The 24,841-nt window shown below is 48.9% G+C and overlaps 1 protein-coding gene across 6 annotated transcripts; it reads left to right on the forward strand.

The window, feature by feature from the left end:
* Positions 1-4,996: 4,996 nt before the first annotated feature.
* On the forward strand, positions 4,997-24,743 carry AGBL5 (AGBL carboxypeptidase 5; the record flags this gene model as incomplete). 6 transcript variants are annotated; one of them, XM_080711703.1, is made up of 15 exons in its annotated part: positions 5,063-5,277; positions 5,514-5,685; positions 5,815-5,901; positions 5,997-6,160; positions 6,660-6,837; positions 7,384-7,562; positions 7,966-8,422; positions 9,859-10,028; positions 10,455-10,590; positions 11,182-11,384; positions 11,861-12,075; positions 21,885-22,044; positions 23,129-23,255; positions 23,558-23,604; positions 24,070-24,118. In XM_080711703.1, the coding sequence occupies 15 exons, from the start codon at positions 5,063-5,065 to the stop codon at positions 24,116-24,118; spliced, it is 2,559 nt and encodes an 852-aa protein (XP_080567829.1). The 6 variants fall into 6 exon arrangements, with proteins under 6 accessions (XP_080567832.1, XP_080567831.1, XP_080567829.1 ...); XM_080711706.1 differs by lacking the exons at positions 5,815-5,901; positions 23,558-23,604 and adding an exon at positions 24,572-24,743 and having other exon boundaries at positions 4,997-5,277; positions 21,885-22,031; positions 23,146-23,255; positions 24,070-24,203; XM_080711705.1 differs by lacking the exons at positions 5,815-5,901; positions 23,558-23,604 and adding an exon at positions 24,572-24,743 and having other exon boundaries at positions 5,020-5,277; positions 24,070-24,203.
* Positions 24,744-24,841: the final 98 nt, after the last annotated feature.

The following is a 24,841-nucleotide window of genomic DNA, read 5'->3' on the forward strand; positions in this document are numbered from 1 at the left end:
GCCAGCCGCGCTGGCTTAAGAGACCCTGTTTCCAAATAAAAATATAAAAAATAGGTCTGGGAGTGTAGCATGGAGGTAGAAGGGTTTCCAGGAACCCCAGTACCCCACCCCCACACACACACGGTATGGAGCTGGGTATGGTGGTGCACACTTGTAATTCCAGGACTTGGGAAGTTGAGACCATAGAATCGTAGGTTTAAGAACATGATCAGCAATCTAGCAAGACTTGATTTTGAAACAAAAAATCAAAAGGTCTGGGATGTGCAGGAGGTTTTAAAAAGCCTCTGAGTTGAATCTCCAGTACCAAAACAAAGACCCCCACCATAATTTGTAAAAGAAATGCAAATGAGCCGGGCATGGTGGCACATGCTTGTAATCCCAGCATTCCAGAGGCTAAGACAGGAGGATCGAGGTTTGTAGACAGCCTCAGCTACTTAGGCCCTTCAGAACTTAGTGAGACTCTGTTTCAAAATAAAGAATAAAAAATAGGGCAGCGGGTGTAGCTCGGGGTCGAATGCCCCTGGGTTCCATCCCCAGACACACACACACACACACACACACACACACACACACAAAAATGCAATGAGCAATAAACTTGAAAAAAGACTCATTTCATGAGTAAACAAGTATGAATGTGCTGGATGTGGTGGTGCAGGCCTATCATCCCAGTTCTTGGGAGGCTGAGACTGGAGGGATAGCAAGTTCAAGGACAACCTCAGCAATCTAGCAAGACCTTTTTTTTCTTCGATACTGGAGATGGAACCCAGGGGCATTCTACCTCCAAGTGACACTCAGCCCAATTTTTTATTCTTTATTTTTTAACAGGGTCTCACTGAGTTGCAAAGAGCCTAAGTAACTGAGGCTGGCTTCAAACCTGCATGATCCTCCTGTCTCAGCCTCCCAAACGCTAGGATTACAAGCATGCACCACCATGCCCAGCTTTATTCTTTATTTTGAAGCAGGGTCTCATTGAGTTGCAAAGGTCCTCATTAAGTAGCTAAGGCTGGCCACGACCTGATAACCTCCTGTCTCAGCCTCCCAAGTACTGAGACTACAAGCGTGTACCACCACACCCAGCTATTTTTTTTATCTTGAAATAGGGTCTTATTGAGTCTGGTGTGGTGGCCCAAGCTTGTAATCCCAGTACTTGGGAGGCTGAGACAGGAGGTTCACTGCCAGCCTCAGCAATTTAGTGAGATCCTCTGCAACTTAGTGAAACCTTGTTTTCAAAATAAGAAGTAAAAATAGGGCTGGAGGTGTAGTTTGGAGGTAGAATGTCCCTGGATTAAAGCCCTAGTACCAAAAAATAAAATGAAATGAAATAGGATCTTACTAAATTGCTGAGGGTGGCCTCGAACCTATGTTCCTCTTGTCTCCGCGCCCCCACCCCTTACGGGATTACCCCGGAGCACCACCATACATGGCTTGTATACAAATGTTTAGAGCATCGTTATTCATAATAACCAAATGGTGGGAACAATCCAAATGTTCACAAAGAGATAAAAGGATAAACTAATAGTAGTGTACCCAGACAATGGAATGTTAGTCATAAAAACGAATGAAGTACTTATAAATGCTACAACTTGGATGATTCTCAAAAACATTTTGCGAAGTGAAAGAAAGCAGACTCCAAAGGCCACATATTTTACGGTTTTTCAAGAAATCTTCAGGAGTTGGAAGTGATGGTGGGAAGCAATTAGGGCAGGGAGTGTTCTCTGGAGGTGGTAAAAGAAGTTTTGCTACTAGAGAGAAGTGCCATTTGCACGGCGTTGTGGTTACACTCAGTGTCACTGGACTGCTCACTTTTGGTTAATTGTGTGTTATGTGAATTCCAGGTCCTTTTTATTTTTATTAAAAAGAGGCCATAATTAAATTAGAGAAGAAATATCACAGAGCTAAACATCGTGCCATGAAAACCACCCCAGGCTAAAGCTCTGCCTGGATGATACCGTTTGTTTGCAACAGCAGACTGAAACTAACCCAGAACTTGAACCGGACCTTGGACACGAATTTGCGGGGGGGGGGGCGGGGGGGCGGTGATGACTCAAGAGCCCATCAACTGCACAGCGGGCCTGGGAGCCCCCTCCCGCAACTTGCCCGCCATCCTCGGAGCGAGGCCTCCGTGGGGCTTAAGTTTCTTTATTTGATATCACGGTGAGCCAAGGTCAGTGGCCTGGCCTTGCAGATCCCTGAGCAAAGGTGTGAACTTCAAGGGGCAGTGGGGGTTGGGGGAGGCCGCAGGGTCAGTCCAGGATCCTACAGTAAACGCTTAGACACCCAAATGGCAGGGGAGGGGTCCCAGACAGTGCAGAAGACCCTTCCCAGGACCTGGGGGAGGGGCGGGAAACCCTGCGCGGGCTCTGGGGCTGCTGCGAAGAAACCCTGTTTTGTGGGCACTCGTAAGGGCGGAACACCGAACCCCAGCTCTCGGCCGCGGCCTGGCGCGGGGCTAGGGCGGGACTCCAGGGGCATCCCGGGGAGCTGCACCGCCCGGCTCGCCTCCAGCAGCTCCGTGCGTCTCTCTTGCTCTATTCAGGAAGAATCGATCGTAATAAAACGTTAGTCTTGGCATCAGAAGAGCGTGCATTTTGCTGGCACGCCGAGAATGGCGCTGGGAGATCAAAAGCGCCGCGGGAGGAGCGCTGCCCCGTGCTCGGGCGTGCGGCTCTGGCTGCGCGTTCGCGGTCCTTGGGAAGCCACCAGCGTTTGTAAAAAGCCGGGGCGCGCCAGGGAGGCGCCTTGCCCCGGCTCTCGGCCCTGGGCTGGCAACCGCGGCGTGGGTTGTTGTTCTTTCCTTGTCTTTAGGGCTCCGGCTTCCTCGGCTATCAACAGCCCACAGACTCGGCGTCCGCGGACTCCTTTCGCTAGAAAACCGGCTGGAGAACAGTCTCGCCGGTTCCCGGGCAGCGAAGGGTGCGGCCGTAAGCATTAGAGGGCAATCGGCAGCGGGCGGAAGCAGCGAGGCCTTCGATAGCTCAGTTGGTAGAGCGGAGGACTGTAGTGGATGCGCTGTAGTAATCCTTAGGTCGCTGGTTCGATTCCGGCTCGAAGGACTTCGTGTAATCTTTTTAGTCTGAGCTGAGTTGTCCTCCCGAGGGAGTTTCCTGGTCCGCAGTGACTTCGCGTGGGTGCTGCCGAGACTCGGAGGGGCACGTTCAAGGGCCGCGAACGATAATGCCTCTCCGCACATAAGGTACGAAGGGACAAACCTTTATTGTTTATTCCTAATGATTACATGCTTTATTTGAAAGCATCTTGCCCGTGCTTCCATTGTACAATTAGATAAATGTCTTGTAGTTGTTCCATCGGTCAGCGGGCAGCTCTGAAAAGCCTGTAAGGCAAACGGAGGAGAAGCAGGAGCAGCTGGGGGATTAGCTCAAATGGTAGAGCGCTCGCTTAGCATGCGAGAGGTAGCGGGATCGATGCCCGCATCCTCCACTCAGCTTTTGCACCCCACACTCGGGAGCCCCAAGCGCGGGCAGAGGTTCACCTGAGCGTGTGTTTTATGGCACTGCACAGTGAGGGGCACGTTAAGCGGCACTTGGCTTCACACGGCTCCTTTTTACTCGTAGGACTTAGGTGAGTCTTCGCGCTTGCCGCTCGCCCCGGCCCTTCCCGTCTCCCAGAGGCAGGCGGTTAACTGCCCGGAGAAGGCGGGCTGAGCCGCCCGCGCCCGCCGCCGGGGCCCAAACCGCCGGGCCGCAGGTACCCACCAACGTGCGCGGAACCCCGCGCGCTGACCAATGGCAGCGCGCCTTACTGGGCGGGTAGCCAGCTGCGGCCGCGGCCAATCGGCGAGAGACTTCTTGTTTCCTGGCAGAGCGGGGTCCCGGCACCGCGGCGCTCGGGTTTTGTTTGGGTCCTGGGTGGAGGGCCCAGGTGCCGGGGCCCGGGGTGTCGCCTCGCTAGCGGGAGAGGGAGCGGGAGCGCCGGCCCGGAGAGAGGTGAGGGGCTCCGCGGGGACCGCGGCCCCGCCCCTTCCGCAGCCCCTGCCGCCCAAGCCCCCGCCGAGCCGCTGCCCGGCCGACCCCGCCCCTGCCCGACCCGGCCCCCGCCCGGCCCCACCCCGCCTCACCCGGGACCAGACCCCGACCCCCGGCCCGCCCGCCCGGCCGCCCTCCAGTGTGCGTCCCGCCCTCCCGGCCTCAGACCCGCCTGCCCCGAGCGAGCCCCGAGCGAGGGCTCTCCGAAGCTCCCCGCCCCCACGTGGAGCTCTACCAGCCCGGCTTCGCTAGGGGGCTTAGGACACCCATTTGCCCACCCACAACCACCGGGGTGGCCTTTGCAGGGGCTCCAGTGTCTACAGGGTGGGGCTGGAGACAGACCCGTGCCCTGTCTGGAACTGACCCGAGGTCGCTAGGTGAGCAGGTGGCATCTGCCCAGTCTCCTTTGGCTTGGCACAGACCACGCTTTTCTAGTTTTTGTGGGTAGTAGGCATAAAGGAGGAGCCAGAAAAAGAAAGAATCAGCTCTTCAGGGATCAGGGAAGCTACAGCAGAATTCTGGTCCAGGACTTGTGAGGACACGGGTGAAAAGTGGAAGCTAGGCATTCACACTTAGAAACCTGGTTCTCTGCTCTCTGCCGGATTGCAGAGATGATTTAGAAAACAGCTCCTGAATGGCCACCTCTAAAGATGGCCATGTGCTGTGGGGGGTGTATACCAGCTAGGTTTGGGAACTCCGACGTTTCTATATTATCTACTCTTTGAGCTGCAAAGAAGCTTAGCTTTAGAGTCTAGTGTTTCTGAACATCGTTAAGCCACTGAATATTTTATTTGGAAAAGCTGCACTGTAGTACACCGAGGTTCGTTTAGGTGGGTCATAAGCTTTACTGTGAGTTACAGAGTGCTGCTTTCTTTAGCCTTGCTGGAAGGTCACTGCCACATCTTCTAAGGGGAGAGCCTTTTGTTTCACAGGGCACTCCTTAAAAACGGCTCTCATTTATCCCGAGATAACAAAAAGTCTTGTTTTATTTTTCTCCCCCTTCTGCCCTACCCCAACCCTCATTTTTCCCCAGCTCTCAGGGCCAGAGAGGGGCAAGAGGATGCTTTCCCAGCCCCACCATGGAGCTGCGCTGTGGGGGATTGCTGTTCAGTTCTCGCTTTGATTCAGGGAACCTAGCCCATGTGGAGAAGGTGGAGTCTGTGTCTAGTGATGGGGAAGGAGTTGGAATTGGGGTGTCAGTCCCCACTAGTGGCATTACTTCTTCCCCTGACTACGAGTTCAACGTGTGGACCCGACCAGACTGTGCTGAAACGGAATTTGAGAACGGGAACAGGTATGAGGAAAGAAATGGAGGGTGGAAGGAGAAAAGGTGTCCAGGTACCCAAATTCCTGGTTCAGTTAGCTCTTGACTCACTCATTACCAGCACGAGCACTTCTTCTTCCAAGTCCTCCTCTCTCCTTTCCTCTCTGCTCAGTAGCCCTTTCCCATTTTGGCTCGCTTCGGCAGTCCTATATCTCCTTTATCCAGACCTACTCTGTGTAGAAACCTGCTTCTTCTCTGGTCCTCAGGTCATGGTTCTACTTCAGCGTCCGGGGAGGAACTCCAGGGAAACTCATCAAGATCAACATTATGAACATGAACAAGCAAAGCAAACTGTATTCCCAGGGTATGGCCCCCTTTGTGCGCACACTGCCCTCCAGGCCACGTTGGGAGCGCATTCGAGACCGGCCCACCTTTGAGGTACGTTCTCCATGAGGAGGAAAGAGACCTGGGTGCTGGTAGAGAAAAGTGGGTGCTGATTTTTCCTTTGATAGAGAGTGACAGGTAGCAGGACCACAGGTTTTGGTCTCAGCTTTCCTCCAGCGCTAGCTGGAGTCCAAGATGAGCCCCTGCCTCGGGAAGCCCAAAGGAGCTGGTTGTCTTATAGAAAGCATCAGAGGGAGGGAAGTTGGTGAAGGAGACAAGGGTGTGAGTCGGTTCCTGGAACCCACAGGAGCTCGTTCTCATAAGGACCGCATGTTGCCCCTCCCTCTTCCTCCTCTGCTCCTCAGATGACAGAGACACAGTTTGTGTTATCCTTTGTTCACCGTTTCGTGGAGGGCCGTGGGGCCACCACCTTCTTCGCCTTCTGCTACCCCTTCTCCTACAGTGACTGCCAGGATTTGCTAAGCCAGCTAGACCAGCGCTTTCTGGAGATTCACTCAGCCCGTAGCAGGTGCCAGCCTCATTCTTATTCCTGCCACACCATCCTGGATTAGACAGTACCTCTGCCTCTTTGAAATTTGCCCTAAGTGCTCTGAACCAAACCTTCATCAGCCTTTTCTCTGTATAGAGTACGGGGCTTTGGATACCTTTGAAAACTGTATCTCTTTGTGACCTTGATCCCAGTGTATCACCACCTACGGTCCACTCCCCCCTGCCCAGTCCAAGCTTCTTTCTGTCCCAGCTCTCATCTTTTATCCAGAGTGTAACCAGCACCGCCACTGCTCACTGTCCCCACAGAGGGCAAATGTCTCCATCTACACAAAGCCCACTTTGTCCTGTACTCCACATTCTGGCAGTGCAAGCCCATTCAAATCCTTAGCATGAAGGACTTTGAGGCCCAGAAGTTAGGGTGAACAACCAGAATTTACAAATCCTGGGCTGGTAACAAGGCCCACCTTTTGCTAGGACTTTTTGGACTCTTCCTGGCGTAATGATTTTTATTCTTGTAGCCCACTGGATACCATCTATTACCACCGGGAGCTCCTTTGCTATTCTCTGGATGGACTTCGTGTTGATCTGCTAACAATCAGCTCCTGCCATGGGCTTCGAGAAGATCGAGAGCCCCGTCTAGAGCAGCTATTTCCTGATACCAGCACCCCCCGACCATTCCGTTTCTCAGGCAAGAGGGTGAGTGGGGATAGCATGAAGGCAGCTTTCTCTCCCTTCCTCTAGCTCCAGGCACTGCAGGTAGCTAAGACCATTCTCTCTAGGCATATAGGTTCCAGCTCAGCCTGCAGCCTGAGGCAAGGGTCACAGTTCCTGCTCTCTCTCCTTTTCTTTTTTGGTTCTAAAGATTGAACCCAGAGACTTTCTACCTCCAAGTTAATATCCCCAGCCCAATTATATATTTTTTTATGGTACTGGGGATGGAACCCAGGGACATTCTACCTCTGAGTTATACCCCCAGTTATTCTTTATTTTGAAACAGGATCTCACTAGGTTGCAGAGGGCCTCACTAAGTACCTGAGGCTGGCTTTGAATCTCCGTTCTTCCTGTCTCAGTCTTCCAAGTACTGGGATTACAAGTGTGCGCCATCACGCCTGGCACTTTGTTTCCCCTTCAGACTCAGCCAGCTGGAAGTCCACTGGCTCTTTCTGCCTCACCCACCCCTGTCCCTACACAATCAGAACCATTGCGTAACTGACCTACTGTCTGCTCTCCTCTCCATCTCAGATATTCTTCTTAAGCAGTAGGGTACACCCTGGGGAGACTCCATCTAGCTTTGTCTTCAATGGCTTTCTGGACTTCATCCTTCGACCTGATGACCCCCGGGCTCAAACCCTACGTCGCCTCTTTGTCTTTAAGCTGATTCCCATGTTGAACCCAGATGGTGTGGTCCGGGGCCACTACCGGTAAGTAGCCGCATCAGCCTTTTTGGATCGTGTCCAGAACTCCTCATGCTTTTCTCAGTGAAGACTGTCAGCCTTCTGTCTTCTCCTGTATCCCCAATCCTCTCACACCTTAAGAAGGGCAAGCCTGTCTAACCTTTCAGTGACTGAGAGGGGATGCAATTGCATCTAGTGACGTTCCTGGGAAGGAGAAAAACTAGGAGAGTTACAGGCCCCTCTGCGTGGAGGGAGCTACCTGTAGGTTTCTGTAGTGGGGTAACAGCAGGCTGGGGAGTCCTGTCCTCAATTATTTCTTTCTTAACAGTTTCAGCCACCAAGTCAGTTGCCCAGTCCCCTTGTCCTCTACTCTGGTCTCCTTCACTGGCCCCGACCTCTAGACCCAGCCTCAGTTCTTGTTTTCCCACAGCACTGACTCACGTGGAGTGAATCTGAACCGCCAGTACCTGAAGCCTGATGCTATCCTGCACCCGGCCATCTTTGGGGCTAAAGCTGTGCTTCTCTACCACCATGTGCACTCTCGTCTGAACTCCCAGAGTCCCTCTGAACACCAGCCCAGTCCCCAGCTCCCTCCTGATGCTCCTCTTTCTGACCTTGAGAAAGCCAACAATCTCCACAATGAAAGTCACCTGGGGCAGTCACCTGATGGGGATAATCCTGAGACCTGGACCCAGACAGAGTCAGCAGAACAGAAGGCCAGCAGCGTGTGGATTATGCCACAGCCGTCCACTGAGCTTGAAGAGCCAGCCCCTGACGCCATCCCCCCAAAGGAGAGTGGTGTTGCTTACTATGTGGACCTGCACGGACATGCTTCCAAAAGGGGCTGCTTCATGTACGGAAACAGCTTTAGTGATGAGAGCACCCAGGTAGGAGTCCAAAAGTGTTGCAAGTTGGGAGATAAGGGTTATGCCATGGACAGAGCAGGAACTTAGCCTTCTGGCTGGAAGGCCTGTGCAGACTACGTCTGCTGAGCTTCAAAGAGCCAAAAAGAGATGGCATGGAGCCTGGTGTGTCAGCTTTACATCAGGCATGGCCTTTGTGTAAGGGTCAAGCTGTCAGCATTGCAGTCTTTCCTAGAGTTTGGGAACCCAGGAGAGAAAGAAAATTTTGCACTGGAGGAAAGAAGCTAACCTTAAAGGAAGTAGAATTCTACCTCTCCAAACCTAGAAATAATGCCAAACAATGAGAATTAAAGAACTGTTGATTACTAGCTGGATGTGGGGGGTACATGCTTGTAATCCTAGTACTTGGGAGGCTGAGACAGGAGGATCACAGGTTCACAGACAGCCTCAGCTACTTAGGCTTTCAGCAACTTAGTGAGATCGGCGTGGTGGCACATGCTTTTAATCCTAGTACTTGGGAGACTGAGGCAGGATTGCAGGTTAGAAGCCAACCGTGACAATTTAGCAAGGCCCTCCACACCTAGTGAGATCCTGTTTCCAAATAAGAAATAAAACCGGGTCAAGGGGTTTAGGCCAGAGGTAGAATACCTCTGGGTTCATTCCCCAGTGCCACAAAATAAAATAAAAATAAAGAATAAGCCGGGTATGGTGGCGCACACTTGTAATCCCAGCATTTGGAAGGCTGAGACAAGAGGATCACAGTTTTCAGACAGCCTCAGATACTTAATGAAGCCCTTTGCAGTTCAGTGAGACCCTGTTTCAAAATAAAGAATAAAAAATAGGGCTGGGAGGAGTGTAGCTCAGAGGTAGAATGCCCCTGGGCTCCATCCCCAGTACCGAGAGAGAGAAAAAAAAAAAAAGCCAGGCATAGTAATACACGCTTGTAATCCCAACATTGGGAGGCTGAAACAGGAGGATCACGGTTTGCAGACAACCTCAGCTACTTAGGCCCTTTGCAACTCAGTGAGACCCTGTTTAAAATAAAGACTTTAAGCCAGGCGTGGTGGCGCATGCTTGTAATCCTTCTGCTTGGGAGGCGAAGACAGGAGGATCACGCAGGTTCGAAGCCAGCAGCCCTGGCGTAAGAGACCCTGTTTCCAAATAAAAAAGTATAAAAATAGATCTGGGAGTGGAGCCCGGAGGTAGAAGGGTTTCCAGGAACCCCAGTACCACCCCAAAAAATAAAGACTTTAAAATATAGGGCTGGGGGTGTCACTCAGTAGTAGAATGCACTGGGTTCTATCCCCAGTACTGCAAAAAAAAATAAAAAGAAGTGTTATTACTAGTGATGGTTATGATGGTATCTGCTGTGAGAGGTCATATGGCCCATGCTTGCTTCCTCTTCCTTTTTCCCCTTCTCTGTCTCTTCTTCTGAGTTGCCATTTTCTTTCCCTAAACAGGTGGAAAACATGCTATATCCAAAGCTCATCTCCTTGAATTCAGCCCACTTTGACTTCCAGGGCTGCAATTTTTCAGAGAAGAACATGTACGCCCGAGACCGTAGAGATGGCCAGTCCAAAGAGGGAAGCGGCCGTGTTGCAATCTACAAAGCCTCAGGGATAATACACAGGTTGGGTGGAAACTGAGATACAGTTGAGGAAATAGCTTCCTTAAAGAAAACAGCCCCTGGCTTGGGCTGTAGCTTAACAGTAGAACACCTGCCAACCATGCATGAGTTTTGGGTTCAATTCCCAGCACCACATAAAAAAAGAGAAAAAAGAAAGAAAACTACCTAGTCAAGGGTGTCAGTGGGGCCAGGACTTCCCAGGTCTTCTCAAAAGAAAGTTTTACAAGTAACAGTATTATCTTTAGTCTGGGCCTTCCTGGGTACACAATGTGGTGCCAGGGTCAGTTGTTAGTTGCTAGGATTATTAGGACTTTATATTTGTGTTTCTTTTTTTCCAAGTAATTACCTTCCTAGATTATCCAAGCTATCCCCCAGGATTGTCCTCATATCTGTTCAGGCAGGACACTGATAAAGGTTTCTGTGTCTTAGTTACACACTTGAATGCAACTACAACACTGGGCGCTCAGTAAACAGCATCCCTGCTGCCTGCCACGACAATGGGCGCGCCAGCCCCCCTCCCCCGCCGGCCTTCCCCTCCAGATACACTGTGGAACTATTTGAGCAGGTATGAACCCGTGGGATAAGTGGGAAAGGGGAAATCTCAGGCCGGAAAGGCCTTCAGGCTGTTACTCGCCTCAGGCCATCCACCACTGGTTGTTTTTTTGAGTTAACAGGAACGAGGCTCTGACTGTAATGGTATCAAGGGGATGAACAGGCAGTATTTCTGACCCCACACAGAGAATCCTGAGCACATCTGAGTCAGATTCTCTACCTCTGAGCTGGTCTTCCTCATTCTGTGGGTTTTATTCACTCCTGGGTTCAAAGTAGCACCCCACTATTGTGGTGTTGATGGTGCTAGCTACCCTAGGACACAAAAGAGGAGAAAGATCTTCAGGTCAGAGAAGTCAAAAACCCCTTCTTTTGGTAGAATTTCTTCAAGGAGCCAGCCAGAACACATTCCTGCCCCTGTTCCTGATGGATAGTAGATTAAAGAACAGCTCCAAATTGAAAACAGCTAAACAGCCTGGGCACAAAGTTAGGGTACTCAGTGAGCAGATTTTAGGCCTGGCCTCCTCTTTCTTCCACTGTGTCATATACCCCACCCCACATGGCCGGCTGGATTAGGGGACCAAAATGCTAAGCCAGTCTCCCACAGGTGGGACGAGCTATGGCCATTGCCGCTCTGGACATGGCAGAATGTAACCCGTGGCCCAGAATTGTGCTGTCAGAGCACAACAGCCTCAGTAACCTGCGGGCCTGGATGCTAAAGCACGTGCGCAGCAGCCGCGGCCTGAGCAGCACTGTGAACGTGGGCATCAGCAAGAAGAGAGGCTCTCGAACTCCACCCAAAAGTAACAAGTAAGACCGGCAGCGTGGAAGGGGGAAGGGCTAGGAGTGGGCAGGGGTCCCAAGGGGTTTGTATTCCTTCCCTACTCCTAGAAGTACCACTTGGTGAATATTTTCCTGATAAATTCAAATTAGTAAGATTGGTTCATGTGGGAGAATGGGATCTTCTTCCCTTCTAAGAGATCTGAAAATCTGGCTAGATTTCTTATTCCACAGCCCTCAGAAAAATCAAGTAGCACTGTGTTGGGGGTGGGGCAAGTCTCAGCTCCCGGAGGCTGTGAGACTGAAGGGAACGCAAGGGGTAGCGCTAAGGCAGTAATGGGGGAATGAATTGGGAGGGAAAGCTGCTGGGACAGCGGGTATGCCGTAGGTTAGATACCTCATCCATGACATAAATTCTTCCCTTCTTCCTTGAGCATCAGACCCTGGGGAAAGCCTTGGGACACAGCCTTCGTGGCCCAGGGTTAATGGCTTCTGCTTCCTTGCAGTGGATTGCCTGTTTCCTGCTCTGAAAACACCTTGAACCGGACACGAAGTTTTAGCACTGGTACAAGTGCTGGTGGTAGCAGCAGCAGCCAACAAAATTCTCCACAGATGAAGAATTCCCCCAGCTTTTCTTTTCATGGCAGTCGGCCTGCAGGGCTGCCAGGCCTAGGCTCTAGCACCCAAAAGGTCAACCATCGGGTGCTAGGTCCCGTCAGAGGTAAGCCAGTCTGGGAGCCCCTGCAGCAGGTGTTCAGTTGTTTGGGGTATTGCTGGGGGAAGTGAGAGCTTGAAGACATTCACTTGACCCAGGACCAAGGGGTGGATCAATAAAAGTAGTGTGTAGCAGAATCTGCAGCCTTTCCTGCGACCTTGGTGTTCCCTGCGGCATGACCAGAGTGGGGGCCTGGGGATCTGGGCTTGGGCACCTGGTAGGAGCCGGAGAAGCCGGAGAAGCATCCAAGGGAGAAACACTAGTTGAACAGCGCCAAACGCAGACATGGACCCTCCACATTGGGGATGATGGCATTTTGTCTTCTCGGGGGCAGTGTACAGAAATGCCCTTAGAACCCAAATTGTAGCACTAGGGAATGATGAGGAATCCCATCCACGGTCTTTATGGGCTGAAATGGTTCCTGGCTTCAGAGCTTATTCAGAAAGTGCTATCAGGGCTTCAACTCTTCCAAATAAACATCAAACTGCAGCAGTTTCTGTTATAGACTATCAAATCAAGAGTCTTACTCTTTCCAGCAGTGGGCATAATTGTTCAACTATAGTTCCCCGAGGTTTTGCTTGATAAATATATTTTTTTCTGGGTCAGAAATAAATACCAGAAACAGATGGGCCTTTAGAGAAAAGAAATGAACTACAAGTAAGTTAGACTGTGGAAGGGGAGAGATTGTTGTAGTGCCACTTCCAGAAATATACCACACCAGAGAGGAGTACTGTGCATGCTTCTAGGCTGTAGAAGTCTTAGCAGACTCGGAGGCCTAGAAGCCGGAGCTGAGTGCTGATTTCCCCTGCAACCTCCTCGTTAGCGTGTCTGCTGTTCAGGTCGCATCCTGGCTTCTGGAGAGGTTTGATGTGTACTGGGGCGGTGGCTATCAATCTGATGCACTAGTTAAGCCACAGAAGAGAAAGCAGTGGTCCCTAACAGTTTAACCGTTATGATGCTCTATCCCTGATAATCAACCTGATGCTATTTATATTCCAAACCCTATCCTCTTGAGAGTCTATCTTTGTTGGGCAAGGGCACTTTGTATGCTGTTTGAAAAATATCATTAAATTAGTAATAATGCCTTATATTTAAACAGCATTTAATAGTGAACAGGACAGTATAACATGTATAATTTCACTTAATCCTCATGAGGACCCATTGGATGGATGACATTTCCATTTTTCTGATGAGGAAACTTTGTGTTGTTTAAGAATAACTTGCCAGCCGGGTGTAATGGAACACACTTGTAAGCCCAGTACCTGGGAGGCTGAGAATGGGGGATCGCAAGTTTAAAGCCAACCTTGACAACTTAGGCTCTCAGCAACCTAGTGAGACTGTTTCCCAATAAGATATAAAATCAGACTGGGGGTGTAGCTTGGAGGTAGGATGACTCTAGGTTCAATCTCCAGTGCCATAAAAAAAAAAAAAGGAAAAAAAGAAAGAAAAGGAAAAAGAAAAAGTAGCTTGTTCAAGATCTCACAGCTATTAAGTAGAAGACTTATCCCAACTTAGGACTTTTTATGCTCTAGTATATCTAGTTTCGCATGTTATATCTGAATGAGGTTTTCCTGGCATTTTTGGTTAGCTTCTCCTAGCTCATAACTGGTAGTTCCTAGGAATCCCTTCATCAAATCATAAATTCTCCTTCCTTGACCACTATGGGAATTAGCAAAGAAGTCAGGCATAGTGACTCATGCCTGCCCCAGTACTTGAGAGGCTCAGGCATAAGGATAGCAGGTTTGAAGCCAGCCTCAGCAACTTAGTGAGACCCTTGTTTTCAAATAAAAAATAAAATAGGGCTGTAGTTGTAGCTCGGAAGTAGAATGCAACTGGGTTTAATCCCTAACACCACACACACACACACACACACACACACACACACGGTAAGCAAAGGGCCTTTCTAGGTTGTCACTGGAGGATCCTAGGCAGTTTCTAGCACTTTGTTGGCATCCTTCCTGTCCCCCTGCAATGCAGAATTGTGTTTTGAGCTTGAGGTGAGGGACATTGTATTCTACTTCTGTTACTTCACCAGATAACTAATGGAAAATAGGCTACAGCAGCAGTACTAAGTAACTTCTGGTTCACTGACTTGAAACTTAATAGAGGAAACAGGACGATAAACAGAACATAAACTCACACACATTATAAACATCCAGAGCATTTGGAGAGCTCCTGTGGTAGATAAACACCAGAGTAATTAGCCAAAGAATGTTTGGTAGAGAAACAATCTTGAAAAACAGGCAGTATATGGATTAAAAATATTCCAGAAATGATAGGATCAGGAAGGGAGCTCCTGGGTGGAGAGGACAGAAGCACAGACATCTCGCTCATGTACAGAGGGCCTCACTCTCCACTCAGGAAACTGAGTGCAGAGTGGCTAGAAGTTGAAATGAATTGAAAACAAGGATTGAGTTAACAGACATACGGTCACTGAGGTGAAGACATTGTTGGAAGGAAGAGAAGTTATCTACTTCAGAATGCTTGGCTACCTTACGCTATCTCTATGGAGATGCCCTGCAGGCAGAGAAGGAGGTAAGGCAGCAGGGTTGGAGGCCTAGGAGTCATATGTACACAGCTGGCAGGTAAAAAAAACCATGAGAAGACATGAACTTGGCAGAAAACAGAGCTGGCTCAAGTGCAGAAAAGAGAGCTGGCTCAAGTGGCCCAGGAACTTGCATAGATATTTGTAAGAATTAGGAAACTATGTTTCTGGATCAAAGAATCTATTTTTTTTTTTTTTTTTTTTTTTTTGCGGGTCTGGGGATGGAACCCAAGGGCATTTGACCTCCGAGCTACACCCCCTGCCCTATTTTTTATTCTTTATTTAGAAACCGGGTCTCACTTAGTTGCAGAGGGCCTCACTAAGTAGCTGAGGCTGTCCTCGAACCGTGATCCTCCAGGTCTCAGCCTCCCTAATGCTGGGATTACAAGCGTGCGCCACCACGCCCGGCTAAATTTAAAGGGGTTCTTTTTTTTATCTTTTTGGAACTAGGGATCGAACCCAGAGCACCACATCTGCAATGCAGGCACTTTGCCACTGAGCTACATCCCAGCCTGGATCAAAGAATCTAGATGAGAGTTACTAAACTGGGTGTGGTGGCACACACTTGTAATCCTAGCACTTGGGAGTCTGAGACAAGAGGACTGCAGGTGTGAGGACAGCCTCTGCAAGTAGTAACAACTCTCCTCAACCTAGCAAGACCCTGTTTCAAAATAAAACTAAAATAGGGCTGGGGGTATAGCTCAGAGGTAGACTGCCCCTGGGTTCAATCCGCAGCACCACACACAAAGATGAGAGTTACTAATAGCAAACACGGATACTGTTGTAAGGAGTTGAAGAGATCCCACCATCTTGACTCCCGTTGTTTTCCTGGGCATTTGCTGGCACCATTATTTTTCCAGGATGTGGCCCTGCAACAGAAGACTGTGGCATCTGAATTTGGCATCTCCAGCCAGCCCTCAGGAGACCTTTAGGGTCTGGTGCCAACTGTCCTGTCCTATCACTCTGCGACACACATCTGGTTCTGTGGCCACCACTACATTCTAGCTATGTTTTGTTTTCCCAAGCTAGAAAGACCAAGATCCCTATATCTCAGGAGTGAGTGAGTGAGTGAGAGAGAGAGAGAGAGAGAGAGAGAGAGAGAGAGAGAGAGAGTATGTGTTACTGCAGTTTGAATCTAGGAGTGTTCTTTCTGCACTATATCCCCGAGCCTTCATTGTTTTTGTTTTTGCTGTACTGGGAATGGAACCCAGGGACATTCTACCTCCAAGCTACACCCCCAGCCCTATTTCTTTTTTATTCTTCTTTTTTTTTGGGGGGGGGGTGGTACTGGGGTTCCTGGAAACTCTTCTACCTCCGGGCTACACTCCCTCCGCCTCCCAAATGGCGGGGATTATATCAGTGTGCGCCACCACGCCCGGCTAGTCTTTATTTTGAAACAGGGTCTCACTAAGTTGCGGAGGGCCTCAGTAAGTTGCTAAGCCTGGCTGTGAACCTGCGATCCTCCCGTCTCAGCCTCCCAAGTACTGGGAGTACAAGCATGCACCACCATGCTCGGCGTACTTCATTGTTTTAAACTTTATGCATTTTTTATTTTTGTACTAGGGATTGAACTCAGGGGAATTTTACCCCCAAGCTATACTCCCAGCTCTATTTTTATTTTTATTTTGAAATAGTCACATTAGGTTGATGAGTCTCACTACTTGCTAAGGCTGTCTTCAAAACTGCAATCCTCCTGGGAGTGGTGGTGCATGCTTGTACTCCCAGTACTTGGGAAGCTGAGACAGGAGGATTGCAGGTTCACAGCCAGCTTCAGCTACTTAGGCCCTCTGCAACTTAGTGAGACCTTGTTTCAAATTTAAAAATAAATTTAAAAAAATAGGGGTAGGGGCATAGCTTAGAGGTAGAATGCCCCTGGGTTAATTCCCCATACCAAAAGAAAGAAATATACCCTGCAACCTGCAATCCTCCTGTCTCAGCCTCCCATGTACTGGAATTATAGGTGTGTGCTACCACACCTGGCTTAGAAATTTTAACTGCAAACTAGCTGTATTTTCTAAGCCCCAAGTTGGGGTTGTGATTTGATAAGGGATTTTTTGATATGTTAATTTATAAGAAAATTTCTAGTGTATAAAAATTATATTACTTTGAGCTAACTGGATGGTACATTCCTGTAATCCCAACTACACAAGAGGCTGGGTCAGGAGGGTCACAAGTCCCAGGCAAGCCTGGGCAATCAGCAAGATCCTGTCAAAATAAATAAGGGCTGGGATAAAATTGAGGGCAGAGAGCTGGGCGTGGTGCAGCACGCTTGTCATCCCAGCATTCAGGAGGCTGAGACCAGAGGATCGCGGTTCGTGGACAGCCTCAGCTACTTAGGCCCTCTGCAACTTAGTGAGACCCTGTTTCAAAATAAAGAATAAAAAATAGGGCAGGGGGTGTAGCTCAGAGGTCGAATACCCCTGGGTTCCATCCCCAAACCCGAAAAAAAACTAAATTAAATTAAGGGCAGAGTATGTGCAGGGTCCTAAGTTCAGTCCTCAGTGCCATGAAATAACACTTATATCACATTTAATTGTACATTTAGTTGACTATCCTTTATTGGCTAGAACAAACATGAGATTTGGCTGTCCGGGAAAATTCAGAAAAGATCTAGGCAGTCCAGCTATAAGCTTGGGCAGAAATTCAGGGAACTGGTGTGATAGGTTCTGTCAAGAGGCTTGGAGATGGTTTTAGAAGGCCATCTGGTTGCAGAGACTAGGAAAGAGTTCTAGTAACCTTAGGTTTAAGTGGCAGAGCTGGGCGTACCACACATCTGCAATCCCAGTACTTGGGAGACTGAGACAGGAGGATCACAGGTTCAAGGCCAGTCAAATTAGCAAGACCTTGTTTCAAAACAGAAATAAAAAGGGCTGACTTAGGGTACAGCTGAGTAGAGTGCCCTTGGGCTCAATCCCCAGTATTAAAAAAAAAATGTTCCTGAGACAGAATCACCTCCAGTTCTCTAATTCTCCCCAGTGCAAAACATGTTGCTATAAGGAAAGAAGTGGTTATCAGAAAAGGGTTAATACAGTATAGAGTGAGAAAAAAATTAAAAGCTTGTGAGATACTGTGCAAAAGCAGATATAAACAATTAAAGAAGGATCTGCTGGGACTAGGGGGAGGAGGTAAAGCAGTTTCTCCTTCTATGGCTATATATGGATTAATGCAAGACAAAGACTAAGGGGAGGTGCCCAGGACAGTTTGAGAAGGTACTCACTCCCAGGATCGAGCAGGTGCCCTCCAGCTTTGCACCCAAAGATGGTAGGGAATGAAATGTGTATGCACAAATCAAATAACTGCTCTTCTAAGTTGTAAGGCCTTAGAACAGCCATTCTAACTCACACAAGGTGAGGTCAGCCTGGCTCGACTCCAAACCGTCGCCCCAGGACTATCCTGTCACCTCCAAAATAGAACCTATAGCTGATTACCATGAAATATTTATCTCATAAGTCAAGCATGGTGGCACACGCCTGTAATCCTAGTCCTTGGGAGGCTGAGACAGGATTGTAGGTTCACGACCAGCCTCAGCAACTTAATGAGACTCTTAGCAACCTAGTGAGATGCTGTTTCTAAACAAAATAAAATAGGGCTGGGGGAGCCAGTCATGGTGGTACATGCTTATAATCCTAGCACTTGGGAAGCTGAGACAGGCAGATGGCAGGTTCGAGGACAGCCTCAGCAAGTAGTGAGGCTCTCTTCAACCTAGCAAGACCCTGAAAGTTTAAGTTTCAAAATAAAACTTAAATAGGGCTGTGGTGTTCAATTCCCAGGACCAAAAATAAAAAGCAGAACCAGGGATGTAGTTTGGAGGTAGAATGCCTCTGGGTTCAATCCCAGTACCCCCACACACAAACATGAACACGCACGCGCGCACACACACACACAACCTCATAACCTCTGGAAGCAGAGTTGATCATACATCACTTGCTCAACCTTAGGCTGCTATTCCTATAGAAATGAGACATCTAGGATTGAGTCGCTGCTTTCCCTTGCCTCAACAGGGACTGCATAAGCCTGGATTACACCAGGGGCTGAAAGTCAAACTATGAGAAACTAGGCTGTGCGTTCTCACAGCCAGGTCTCAAGGCCGTCTTCTAAGTGATGATAGGTTGAGGTGCTGTCTTTAAACACCTTATACTTTCCAGACCAACCCTTTCTCCTCAATCAGATCTTCTCCCCTAGCCTCAAACTTTGACTAGGGGCAGGATGCCTAGGTATGGCCTTGGTGCCTTTTCCATGATCCCTTCCCTCTCCATTTGGCACTGACACTTTATTTTTATTTGCAGGTCTGGGGATGGAACCCAGGGGCATTCTACCTCTGAGCTACACCCCACTGCCCTATTTTTATTCTTTACTTTGAAACAGGGTCTCACTAAGTTGCGGAAAGCCTAAGTGACTGAGGGTGTCCGCAGACCGCAATCTATGGTCTCAGCCCCCCCGATGCTGGGATTACAAGCGTGCGCCACCACCCCTGGCTGACACTGACACTTTTTATATTTGCCTGCTTTGCTTCAAATCTTCTGGAGGAGCAGCCAGTTTATTACTAGAACATCAGTGTCCCCAAGGCTTCCACTCGCTTTCTTGCTTCTGTTCTTTATTGGGATGGAATGAGGGTTCATCCCTTAACGTGGTTTCAACATGCCTGTGTGTAGATATTTTTCAGGTTGTTAATGGACCTAGAATTTCCTCATTAGCACAACTCCATATAGCTAAATGACTTCTACCCTGAGATCTTTCTTATTTAATTTTAATTTGGAGATCTTTTTAGAAGTGTTGGTACTGCTTGTTACTGCCTAGTGTAGCTAGACAAGTTATTGACATGTGCTTAAGTTAGAGGCTTTTTTGCACCTAACACATGTTGCTTTGTAGTAGGGATCAGCTGAGATGCTGGCACCACCACTGAACTCAGTTCCAGGAGGGTTCAAGAGCATGTGGCACCTGCTCTCCCTCTGGGATGAAGACATAACTGCTGAACTTACAAGCCTCCCCATCCCTATCCCATCCATTCTGTCCCACCGGAGCCCACCCCTCAGAACTTACAGTAGTGAGTCTCCAGCCACAGTGATAGACCTAGAGAGTTGCCCCAAAGAACATAACTGCCTACCAGCTGGGCGTGGTGGCGCACACTTGTAATCTCCATGCTTGGGAGGCAGAGACAGGAGGATCGCGCAGGTTCAAAGCCAGCCTTGCTGGCTTAAGAGACTCTGTTTCCAAATAAAAATATGAAAATGGGTCTGGGAGTATAGCCCGGAGGTAGAAGGGTTTCCAGGAACCCCAGTACCACCAAAAAAAAAAAAAAAATTATATATATATATAATCTGCCTACCCTTAAACTCCAAGAGATGATGGAACCATAAACTACTAGCCACATGAATAAAAGACAAGGTAATGAGAACAATTTAACTCTGCTTGTAATTGTCAAGGAGCCTCACAGAGGTGAAATTTGAGATGGAACATGGAAAGTGGTTGAGGTTTTACTAGAAAGGGAAACAAATTCCAGAGGAACCACACAGTTAGTAGGAACAGAGGCTAGAGCATAGGATATTCAGTCAGCATCCTACTAAGAATGTGTGAATTGGCACCACTGGTTTCAGTCAACATACTGCCAGAGCTTCTGGGCAGGGTTAGAAGGTTTAGACTTTATTCAGAGGCATTCTACCTCCAAGTTATACTCCAAACCTGACTTTATTTGAAAACAGGATAATCTAAGTTGCAGAGGGCCTTGCTGAGTTGCCAAGGCTGGCTTTAAACCTACAATCCTCCTGTCTCAGCCTCCCAAGTACGAGGATTACAAGCATGTACCACTATGCCCAGTTTAGACTTTATTCTCTAAAAGCCCTTCAGTATTTCCCTTTGCCTGATTTTTTTTATTAGGTCCCCATTTTAGAGGAAAAGTTTATGATACCTATATGAAGGATGGATGGTAAAAAGGGAAGACTCAAGCTAGGGAGACGAGTAGGGAAATGTTTCCACAGTCTCAACGTATCTGGATGCTGGCCATGCAAGGTAGAGGAAAGGAGCGACTCCAGTGAATGCAGAGGTAGAGCTACCACAGTTGATTAAACAGAGCTGAGCATGGCGGCGCACGCTTGTAATCCCAGCATTTGGGAGGCTGAAATAGGAGGATCACGGTTCATGGACAGCCTCAGCTACTACTTAGTAAGGCATTTTGCAACTCAGACCCTGTTTCAAAATAAAGAATAAAAAATAAGGGTGGGGTATAGCTCAGAGGTAGACTGCCTCTGGGTTCCATCTCCAGTACTGCAAAAAAGAAAAAGGAAAAGAAAAAAAAAAAGAATTTGATTAAACACAAACTTCCATCTAAGAAAGGAGTAGAAAGACAAAACAGGTTTCTGATAGGGTTTTTTTTTTTTTTTTTTTTTCTCCAGTACTGGGGATTAAACCCAGGGGTATTCTACCTCCAAGATACACCTCCAGACCTGTTTTTTAATTCTTTTATTTTGAAACAAGGTCTCACTAAGTTGCAGAGGGTTCACTAAGTAGCTAAGGCTGGCTGCAAACCTGCGATTCTCCTGCCTCACCCTCCCAAGTACTGGGATTACAAATGTGCACCATGCTCGCAGATAGGCCAGTCTCAGCAACTTAAGCAAGATCCTTCTCAAAATAAAAAATAAAAAGGGCTGGGGATGTAGCTCAGTAGTAAAACACCCCTGGGTTCATGCCCAGTACTGGGGTGGGGAGAGAGGACCAAGGGCAGAACTGTGGGGTAACATTTAAGGGGCAGGAAGAACAGGAGAGGTAAGAGAAGCACCTAAAGATGGGTTGCTTTTTTGTTGTTGTTTTGGTGGTACTGGGGGTGGAACCCAGAGACTTTGTACCTCCGGGCTATACTCCCAGACCTGTTTTATATTTTATTTGGAAACAGGGTCTCACTAAGTTGCTGAGAGCCTCACTAAGTAGCTGAGGCTGGCTTCGAACCTGTGTGATCCTCCTGTCTCAGCCTCCCAAGCGCAGGGATTACAAGCGTGTGCCACCACACCCAGCTTGGGAAGCTGTGTTTTAGAAGCCAAGTTTAATAATGTCTTGCTGAAAGAATGAATTGGTAAGATGAGGGCTGTCTGAGAACTGGATAACGAGAATAAATATTAGAAGTCTTCTCCCCACCTTATAGTTACTTCAGAAGAGGGGTGTGAGTCTGATCACAAGCTTGAAAACAGGCATCTTTTGACTATAGGGAGTCAGCAGGTCGGTGAAGGCTATTTCATAATAGCTGATTAACCTTTTATCTGCTTGTGTCCCTTCCACTCAGAGCCCAGAAGCCAGGATAGGAGACGGCGGCAGCAGCCACTGAGCCATCGCCCTCCTGCAAGCAGCCTGGCCCCATCCCCAACTCCTGCTAGCTCTGGCCCAACCTCCTCACGTAACCTGGGCTCCTGCCTACTGCCCAATTCACTCAGTATATCAGGTCTGTTCCCACTGCCACTGAAATCTGGGTTGACCAACCTCCTCCCTTCCCTACCACCCAGGGCTTAGACCAGGTGCCCGAGGAGGCTTGAAGAAAACCCTTCAGCCATGCTGCCACCTAACTGGACTTCCTTGACTTGATGTAATGCAGGCCACTCCAGACCAGGGGCATCAGTTATCCTCCTAGTATCCTAAACCCCTAACACCTGTGTCTTTGTATAGGAGGCTGGATCTTATTGTCTTTGTAAAATAAAATAACAGTTAACATTTACTGAGCGTGTACTATGTGCCATGCACTGCTCTACACACCTAGCTAATTTAATCCCAGTTTTACAATAGAGGAACCTGAGGATGTTTTCTTCCTGCAAAATGCTACTTACCCAGGAGCTTAAGGTTCCCAGAGCTGGGCAACATTAGACAGAACTAGAGAAATGAAAAAAAGCACAGGCCTTTCACCTGTCATTGCATATTTCTATCCTTCACACAAAACTTAAGCTCCCTACTCTTTTCGTAAGTTATAGACAGCTGTGATGAGGACTGGTTTATTTCTACCTTACCCAAAGCCCACTATTCCCAGCCTGTCAACTCTCAGTGGGTAACCTCCAATCCACTCTTGGACAGAGTGGATTGATCCTTAAGTGCCTGAATATAGGATTAGAGTACGCCCTAGGGTATATAAATTTCCACAGTACTTAAGACTGGGTAGGTTCTGATTCTCTCCAAAAGTTGCTGCTCCACCTCTTGGACTACAGTGGAGTCCCCCAAAGAACATCTGACAATATCTGGAGACATTTTTGGTCCTTACAATGGGGAGGGGCCTGGCAAGTAAACTGCATATACTAGAGGCGATATGCTAAACTGCATATACGATACAGCTCCTGTGACAAAGGATTATCCAACCCAAAATATCCATAACACCGAGGTTGGGGGCCGCGAGTATAGCTCAGTGGTAGAGTGCACAAAGTAGCATGCACAAAGCCCTTTGGGTTCAGTTCCCAGCACTACAGAAAACAAAAGTGCCAAAGCTGAGAAACTTTGATCTAAAGGAAGTTACCTCCTCTTCTTCATGGCCCCTACCTTGATGATCAGTTTCCTCTGTTCTCTAGGGAGCTGCTCACTCTTGTCTTCAGGGGACAAGCCAGAGACTGTCATGGTGATTGGGAAAGGTCTGCTAGGGGCTGGCGCTCGGATCCCCTGCATCAGGACTCGATTGCAGGTAACATTTCTTGGGTCTTCCCCAGTCCCCAGCATAATAACTGGCAGAACCCAGCAAGGCACTGTCCATCTGGGCAGTGGGAGGGAAATGCTCAGCCCTGCTTTCCAGCCTCTACCTCCAGTCCCACCAAGAGCTGCTCTGGTACTCAAGTGCTTCTCTGTCCTGCCCCAACCCGGTCCTCATCAGCCAGGTGTCTTGCTTGCTTCCAATCCCACTGTCCCTGCCAGACGCACCCCAACCTCAGCCTGCTAGCTTTGGCTTTCCCTGCCCCCGCCCTTAGCTTCTCCTCTCTTTCTGCCCAGACTTGTCCGAGGAGAGTTTCCGCCAGGAGGGGTCCCGGATTCCCCAGGTAACACATCTGGTTGCTGCTCCTAGGAACGGCCTTGCCACCACCTCCAGTTCAGTCCAGATCTCCATACTACTTAGCTAACATGGAGCATAGACAGAAGCTGACTGGATGGGTGAAGCTTAAGCTGCTCTGGCAGGGACTGAGGCCTAGAGGGAGGCCTACAGTCCTCTCCCATCTTGATACACAGTTCTCCACAGTGCTTCTCTACTGAGCCAGACCTTGGCCAGGGCTAAATGCTGGATCCTGTTACTACCCCTAGCTACATAACATTTGGAATGCATAGTCATTGATTGAATCCAGTTCTCTGGCTGACATCCTGCCTCATCCTCTCAGCTAGAAACAGTGCTCAGGAATTCAAGGTCCTAGTACCTCTGTTGCTCTTTTACTAGACTCAGCACAGTGATGCTCTAGAAGCAAATGTAGATAAAGAAAACCCAGCCTCTTAGCCCACCCCTGTCTACACAGGCTAGGCCCAGGTTGGGCCGGGGCTCACCGCCGACTTGCAGAGGGATGAGAGGCTCTTCTGGCCCCACATCCCCTATCCCTCGGACCAGAGAGAGCAGTGAGCCAGAGCCGGGACCCCGTTCTGCTACACCAGGGTGAGCACACAGCTCCAGTCCCTCACCCCACCCCCACTCCTTCTATTCCCCTCATCTCCAGTTGTCATTCAAGGTACTTTTCCTACTCCCTTTGATCCCAAAGACTAAATGTACCTTAAGAATCTAGTCCTTGATTTTTATTCCACCATGGCCTCAGTTTTTCCTTCAAAGGACAAGAAACAACTTCTAGTTAGGACCTAATACCTTGAAGCTAACTAGCTGGTTCCAGCATCAGATCTCACTGCAGCCATCAACCTGCCTATTGCTAACCGTCTTCACCTCCCCTGCTTCACCTCCCAGCCCCTGGCTAACAGACCAGAAGAGGGGAGGTTTCCACAGCCCTGATTCCTTTCTCCTCTTTGTTGCAGGCTGCCTCAGGCTGGCCCCCCGAGGCCCCGCTCTGCTCCTGCCTTTTCTCCTATTTCCTGTACTCTATCTGACTCCCCATCCCGGATTTGTTACAGCAGGGGGCCCTTGGGCCAGCCTGAGGTTTGTTTCGCCCCATTGTCCCCCCCACTCACTATTTCCCCCAGGGTCTGATAATGCCTTTACCTCCATACCCAGGACATACCCCAAGGGGGGTAAACACAGTGAGAAATATGCTACTCCCCTCCCTCAGCTGCTAATTCCATGTGACA

The sequence above is a fragment of the Muscardinus avellanarius genome (genome assembly GCF_963383645.1).
Source record: "Muscardinus avellanarius genome assembly, chromosome: 15".
NCBI classification, from domain to species: Eukaryota; Metazoa; Chordata; class Mammalia; order Rodentia; family Gliridae; genus Muscardinus; species Muscardinus avellanarius.